The 7,500-nt window shown below is 37.9% G+C and overlaps 1 protein-coding gene across 3 annotated transcripts in view; it reads left to right on the forward strand.

Moving 5' to 3' along the window:
• ankrd50 (ankyrin repeat domain 50) overlaps positions 1 to 7,500 on the forward strand; it is a 62,347-nt gene that overhangs the window by 4,712 nt on the left and 50,135 nt on the right. For 2 of the 3 annotated variants that reach the window (XR_013818183.1, XM_079839016.1), the window contains exon 2: positions 4,351 to 4,698. Coding sequence is in view for 2 of the 3 variants with exons in the window: in XM_079839016.1 (XP_079695142.1) it covers positions 4,618 to 4,698 (81 nt within the window). In the remaining variant the exon portion in view is untranslated. The remainder of the gene's footprint in view (positions 1 to 4,350; positions 4,699 to 7,500) is intronic. The other variant, XM_079839015.1, reaches the window with a different exon arrangement.

Below are 7,500 nucleotides of genomic sequence, written 5' to 3' on the forward strand. Positions count from 1 at the left end.
TTTTTAAAATGTAATTTTTAAAACTTGTAAGGTTAAAATAAACCGCGGGGGGAACCACCAGGAAAAAAAGCACAACACGACAAACCTAATTAGACACTTAAACTCCATCACCCCGCGGAACATGCCCAGTTTGAAGAAGCTAAAGTTAGTAAAGGTGAAACGGCTAAAGCTAGCCAGAGCTCTCCTATCTTTCCTCGGTATAAGCAGCGAAAAGACCAAAGCAATTACAAAGAAATGATGGACTTCATGAGAATTTACAGTTTCATTTGAGAGAACTGTCATATGATGAACACAGACACTTAAGGGCAACACGTCAAAATAAAAGTTCGGTTTAAAAAAAAATGTATTGACAGAATATATTAGGCTACTATTGTAGCCTACAGTAGATTTAGCCCCGGCTCTATGTAATAATAATACGTCTCTACTACTAATAATCATTATGCTTAAATGGTTGATTACTTTTCACTTGATCTTTTTTTTATAAACAATGTTTGCTTTTAAACAGCATACAGCCTTTAAATGTTTATGTATTATTTACTTATAATGATTATCATCATAAATAAAAAAAAATAAAAAAAGTTAAATGGTTAAATAAATGTATACTTATATATATTACATTTATATACAGTGGGGCAAAAAAGTATTTAGTCAGCCACCAATTGTGCAAGTTCTGTAATTTTCATCATAGCTACACTTCAACTATGAAAGACAGAATGAGAAAAAAAATCCAGAAAATCACATTGTCTGATTTTTAAATAATTTATTTGCAAATTATGGTGGAAAATAATGAATTATGGGGGGGGGCATCATGCTTTGGGGCTGTTTTTCTGCAAAGGGACCAGGGCGACTGATCCGTGTAAAGGAAAGAATGAATGGGGCCTTGAGTAAAAACCTCCTTCCATCAGCAAGGGCATTGAAGATGAAACGTGGCTGGGTCTTTCAGCATGACTATGATCCCCAAACACACCGCCCGGGCAACGATGGAGTGGCTTCATAAGAAGCATTTCAAGGTCCTGGAGTGGCCTAGCCAGTCTCCAGATCTCAACCCCATAGAAAATCTTTGGAGGGAGTTGAAAATCTGTGTTGCCCAGCTAGGGGTGGGCGATATCTCGATATTCAAAATATATAGAGATATTTTTTAAACACGATATGGATTTTGACATATCGTATATATCGATATATTGTTTATATTTAATTCTGATTCCGCCACTTTGCTTTGTTTGCCTTCTCTGTGCTGTGCTCGCCCCCCCGCCTCCTTGCTTTTGTTCCCCCTCCCCTCGCGTGTTGTCATGGCGGCGTCCGCAACCAGCTCGGAGGCTATGGAACTCGTCTTAAAAACAACTGGCTCCGTTATATGGAGATACTTCGGTTAAGGCGTCGGACGAACAGCAGACAGATGTCTACTGCCATGAATGCCGACAGTTGGTTCTCAAACACTTGATCCAAGATGCAGTTTACCTAGGCAGCATTACTTTGCGAGACAAGAACTCCCGCGACTGTACACTACGGAGAGAGAGCGGCTTGCTTGCTGGAGAAGGTTACTTGCTATGCCCTTGATTTGAGTTGTTTTATTTTTGAATGAGAATTCATTATTTGCATGCGTTTTAAAGCCTTGCGCGTAGGGCACCATGCGCTTTCCCGAGCGCGCGCACTAAAAGCCTGTCAAACAAGTGGACTAAATCTTACTGCGCTAATACTGTCAAATACACACAAGGTTAACATAAACGCAGTCGGTTATGTCTAAAGTTAAAGTAAAATCGGCGTGTGTCTGTATTAGATGCGTGAAAGTCTTTAATTGACAGCGGCGCAGCCTATAGTGAACACGCTGCCGCTTGTCCTTAAAGGGACAGTTCACTCTAAAATGATGTCATTATTTACTCACTCTAATGCTGTTCCAAACCTGTATTAATTTCTTCTGTTGAACAGCTGATGGTAGCGATTGACATCCATATTATTATTTCCTACAATGGGGACCAGCAACTGTTTGGTTTCCAATATTCTTCAAAATATATGTTATGTCCAACAGAAGAAAGAACTTTATTCAGGTTTAAAACAACTTGAGCGCGAGTAATCAATGACAGAATTTTCATTTGAGTGAACTATTCCTTTAGTGGTTAATAAAATAACAAAAGACAAAGACAAAATCACTCACGGCTCTTGACTGAAAAACTAATACAGTAGCTTTAATAAGAATCAATGTATATTTTATAGGGAAGTCTATGTAGTGTTTTATTTTTACATTTATTAATTCAATTTTATACTAATATGCTGCTGTACAGCTCTGAGCTGCCAGTGTAAATCTTTATAAATATATATTTATTTTATATTATACAGTACACTAGGAATGTGTACAAGGTTTTTTAAAAGTAAAGTTTAAGTAAGGTTTTTCAAGTCTTTTAAGTAAAATAAAGAAAGAGTATTGCAATAAAAAAAATAGTATTTTTTTCCTCCTTAAGCTCTTGCTGTTCGGCTAAGAATAGAATAGCAAAAATCTGATGCGACTAGCCATCAGAACCGAACCGAACCGAACCGAAAACCGCGGTAAAAAAAAACAGGTGTGTATTGAACTGTGGACTTACTGTATTGTTGCATCACTACTTTGTTCCTACATGAACTGCCTACCTCTTTGCACTTCAATAAAAAAAAAGACTTTGTGGTATTTGGCATATTTGTTTTTGCAGTAGTTTTTGGGGGGTTATTTTTCCTGTAAAGATATCAAGATATATATTGTATATCGAGATATATTTTTTGCTCCATATCGCCCAGCCCTATGCCCAGCGACAGCCCCAAAACATCCCTGCTCTAGAGGAGATCTGCATGAGGAATGGGCCAAACTACCAGCAACAGTGTGGAAAAACCTGTGGAGACTTACAGAAAACGCTTGACCTCTGTCATTGCCAACAAAGTATTGAGATGAACTTTTGTTATTGACCAAATACTTATTTTCCACCATCATTTGCAAATAAATTCTTTAAAAATCTGACAATGTGATTTTTTTGGATTTTTTTTTTTCATAGTTGAAGTGTAGCTATGATGAAAATGAATCTTTTGAAGTGGGAGATGCCCCGCCCCCCACACAAGCCCCGCCCCCAATTACTTGAGTACTCGTTTTTGAGACCTATCGAAATGAGAAATTGACAAAAAATTCCCATCCCTACTTTGTATTAATATGTCCTGTTATTGACAAAACGTTTTTTTGTTTTTTAGAGAATATTCAAACGTCATTTTTGACGTACCCAATTACTCGAGTACTCGTTTTTGAGACCTATCGATGATCTAAATTGACAAAAATTCTCAAAAATCCCTTTGTATTAAAGGGTTAGTTCACCCAAAAATGAAAATTCTGTCATTAATTCCTCACCCTCACGTCGTTCGAGACCCGTCAGACCTCCGTTCATCTTCAGACACAAATGAAGATATTTTAGTGTAAAGCTGATGCTGAGAAAGGCTTCAGATAGGCCTCCATTGGCATTCAGTACATTTACACTCACAAGACGGATAAAAGGCTCTCAAAACATCGTTACAAAGTCCATCTCACCACAGTGACTCTACAATAATCTTACGATGCGACGACAATAGTTTTTGTGCGCAAAAAAAAATCAAAATAACACTTTTGTCCAGCTTGTTATTGCCTTCCGCGTGTGCCTCCACGACGCATGCGCGAGAATATGACGTAGCGCCGGGGTTCGGGAATTCATGAAATGCTCACTTTAACCCCATTTTGAGAACTACGCCGAGACCTAAAGCACGATCAATGTAGAATTCATCAGCTGAGACACGCGCGTCTTCCTCTGCTCGTAAACAAATCTCTTCTGGGTCATGTGTCCGAACGCCGGATCTGCTCATATTCTCACGCATGCGTCGTGGAGGCGCACACGGAAGACAAGAACAAGTTGGATAAAGGTGTTATTTAGATTTTTTTTGCGCACAAAAACTATTGTCGTCGCATCGTAAGATTATTGTAGAGCCACTGTGGTGAGATGGACTTTGTAACGATGTTTTGAGAGCCTTTTATGGGTCTTGTGAGTGTAAATGTACTGAATGCCAATGGAGGCCTATCTGAAGCCTTTCTCAGCATCAGCTTTACACTAAAATATCTTCATTTGTGTCTGAAGATGAACGGAGGTCTGACGGGTCTCGAACGACGTGAGGGTGAGGAATTAATGACAGAATTTTCATTTTGGGTGAACTAACCCTTTAATATGTCCTGTTATTGACAAAATGTTTTTTTTTTTTTTTTTTTGGAGAATGTCATTTTTGAGCAATTTTGACAGCCCTAGTTTGCTAGCCCCATTGTTCAGTGCGTGTTGGCTCTAATTGTGAGTGTGTGTGTGTGTGTGTTTATTTCAGGGTGTTTCATCAGCCCGTTAGAGCCGCACTATGACACACACACTGTCATGGCCAGAGTTGATGGAGACCTCAGTGTGTAGGGTCTGAAACGCCCCCATCATTCAACCCCATCGCCTCCCGGGTCCAGTTCTGCATTCGTCCACAGGAGGAGCGGCCACTCAAACTCATCGGTATGATGATGGACGGGTGTTTGCGCAGACGCCCTCTGAGGGTTTGAGCATGCCCGCTGCAATCTGAGCGTCCCTCTTGACCCGCAGGACACAGATCATGGCCCAGACCAGCCTGCTGAAGGGCAAGCGCTTCTACTGCCGCGAGTGGGTCTTCCACAAGATCCAGCACTGCCTCCAGGTACGGATGAAACCATAACCGGTTTCACGATAAACCACGATAAAATTTAGTGACGGTTACATTTAGTCATTTAGCAGACGCTTTTATCCAAAGCGACTTACAAATGAGGGCAATAGAAGCAGCTAGAGCAGTCAAGGGCAACAATATCAACAATATGCAAGTGCTGTAACAAGTCTCAGTTAATCTGGCACAGAAAAGAATTTTTTTTTTGTTAGTAATATCGTATAAAATTTAATTATCATTTAAAACCGTGTGTGATTATCATGATTGTGAAAACTCGAAAACATATAAACCATTTATATGTTTGTTATATAACGCACAGTCAGTGCGCGATCTCAGAGAACATTTTACACCATTTATATGTTTGTTATATAACGCACAGTCAGTGCGCGATCTCAGAGAACATTTTAAACCATTTATATGTTTGTTATATAACGCACAGTCAGTGCGCGATCTCAGAGAACATTTTACACCATTTATATGTTTGTTCTATACACACAGTCAGTGCGCGATCTCAGAGAACATTTTACACCATTTATATGTTTGTTCTATACACACAGTCAGTGCGCGATCTCAGAGAACATTTTACACCATTTATATGTTTGTTCTATACACACAGTCAGTGCGCGATCTCAGAGAACATTTTAAACCATTTATATGTTTGTTATATAACGCACAGTCAGTGCGCGATCTCAGAGAACATTTTAAACCATTTATATGTTTGTTATATAACGCACAGTCAGTGCGCGATCTCAGAGAACATTTTAAACCATTTATATGTTTGTTCTATACACACAGTCAGTGCGCGATCTCAGAGAACATTTTAAACCATTTATATGTTTGTTCTATACACACAGTCAGTGCGCGATCTCAGAGAACATTTTAAACCATTTATATGTTTGTAAATCTTGTCCAGTCAGAAAACACTGGACAAAAAAAAAAAAAAAAAAAAAAAAACACAGCAGAACCACATCAGCGCATCTGATATGACTGGCATAACGCCTGGCGAATTTAGGGACCGTCTCTAAAGTTACACACAACATTGGTAACGTTATACACGTTTCAAACTTCACTAGCATTTGAAGAGAATGACAGTCATAAAACTGACTGTAAAGTGTTCATCTAGGTGTCAGGTATGATGCACACATTTTGATATTTAATCAAATAAACTGTCAAATCATATGGAAATATGGATATGCATTATTTCACTAGGATACTTACACAAAATATGCTAGATTTAAATGCGTCATAGCTGATGAGAATATTGCTTGAGAATATATTTACAGAGATAATATTAGAGATTATATTTACGACAAATTATTATTATGTATGCGTTGCTATTGACGAAGGCCATTATAAGGAAGGAAATCCCGCTGAATAGAATCTAGCTTAAAAAAGTGCATAGAGCTGCTTTATTTATTTATTTGTTGTTTGTTGATTTTCAAATATAAAACTTGTTGAAATGTTTTAAGTGTGTGCATCTGTTCTTTTTGAACACTTTCATCTCATTTGAACTAGTGTTAGACCGATATATCGGGCAGATATTTGCGATTTTTATGCCGATACAAGGCTGCTGCGTTCGCCGATATTTTTTTCAAGAGATTAAGTTAAGTGCACCTAAGCATTAAATGACTAGGTTGTAAATAGTTTTAAAAGTATAAAAGTTTTAAGTATAGTACAGTCAGTGTGCACTTTATTATGATGCTTGCTTGTTGATACTGTGCGCAATAGTGTAATTATTTTATTTATGCTTAAATATTTATTTTCAGAATTTAGTTTCACCACTGAACTCTTTTCTTTCTTGTTCTACCTCACCTGTTTTTACTATTTGTTAAATATAGTTTTTTTTTAGTCCAATAAATGTTCCTTTTTTTAAATTTTAAATTGTTATCATCATGATCATTGTGTCATTTTTATGTTGTAAATTGAGGGAGCAAAAGCAGTATCGGCTCCAAATATCGGTTCCAGAAAATCGGCGGCCCGTATCGCTCATCGGCTAAGGCTGATAAAAAAAAGGGCATTGAAGATGGAACGTGGCTGGGTCTTTCAGCATGACTATGATCCCCAAACACACCGCCCGGGCATCGGCACTAAAAAATCCATATCGGTCGATCCCTAATTTGAACAAAACCGTGATAATATTGATAACCGTGATAATATTGATAACCGTGATACAGGGTTCCCACTCATCCTGGAAAATCTTGAAAACGTGGAAAATTGATAACAAATTTTCCAGTCCTGGAAAACACATGGAAAATGAGAGAAAATGTTAAATGTCCTGGAAAATCTTGTTGTCTGGGTAAATTCTTTAAAAAAAAGTTATTTCTTTAGCCGAGTATAAAGAGTTTATCGCTGACCCAAACAATTAGCGCTAGCTGCAGAAAGCACATGTTCAGGAATGCTGAGTTTGATACGTGTGAGTAGTATTTTGAATAATGATGTTTAATAGCTAATGCTATAACTGCTCAAATGTATGCAGTGAATGTTAACTCGTAAGCTGCTAACTAATCACATCATTTTGATATAAAGTCACATTTGTGTGTTATAAAGTCAGAATTGCAAGATTTAGGCCCGGTTTCACAGACAGGGCTTAGACTAAGCCAGGATTAGTCCTTAGTTCAATTAGGACATTTAAGTAACTTTTATAAACGTGTCCAAGAAAAAAACATTACTGGTGTGCATCTTGAGACAAAACAATGCCACTGACATATTTTAAGATTTGTCAGTGCAAGATTCTTTCAGTTAAAACAGCTCAAACATGCATTTTAGTCTAGGACTAGCTTAAGCATTGTCTGTGAAACC

The sequence above is a fragment of the Gobio gobio genome, assembly GCF_949357685.1.
Source record: "Gobio gobio genome assembly, chromosome: 16".
Taxonomy (NCBI): domain Eukaryota; kingdom Metazoa; phylum Chordata; class Actinopteri; order Cypriniformes; family Gobionidae; genus Gobio; species Gobio gobio.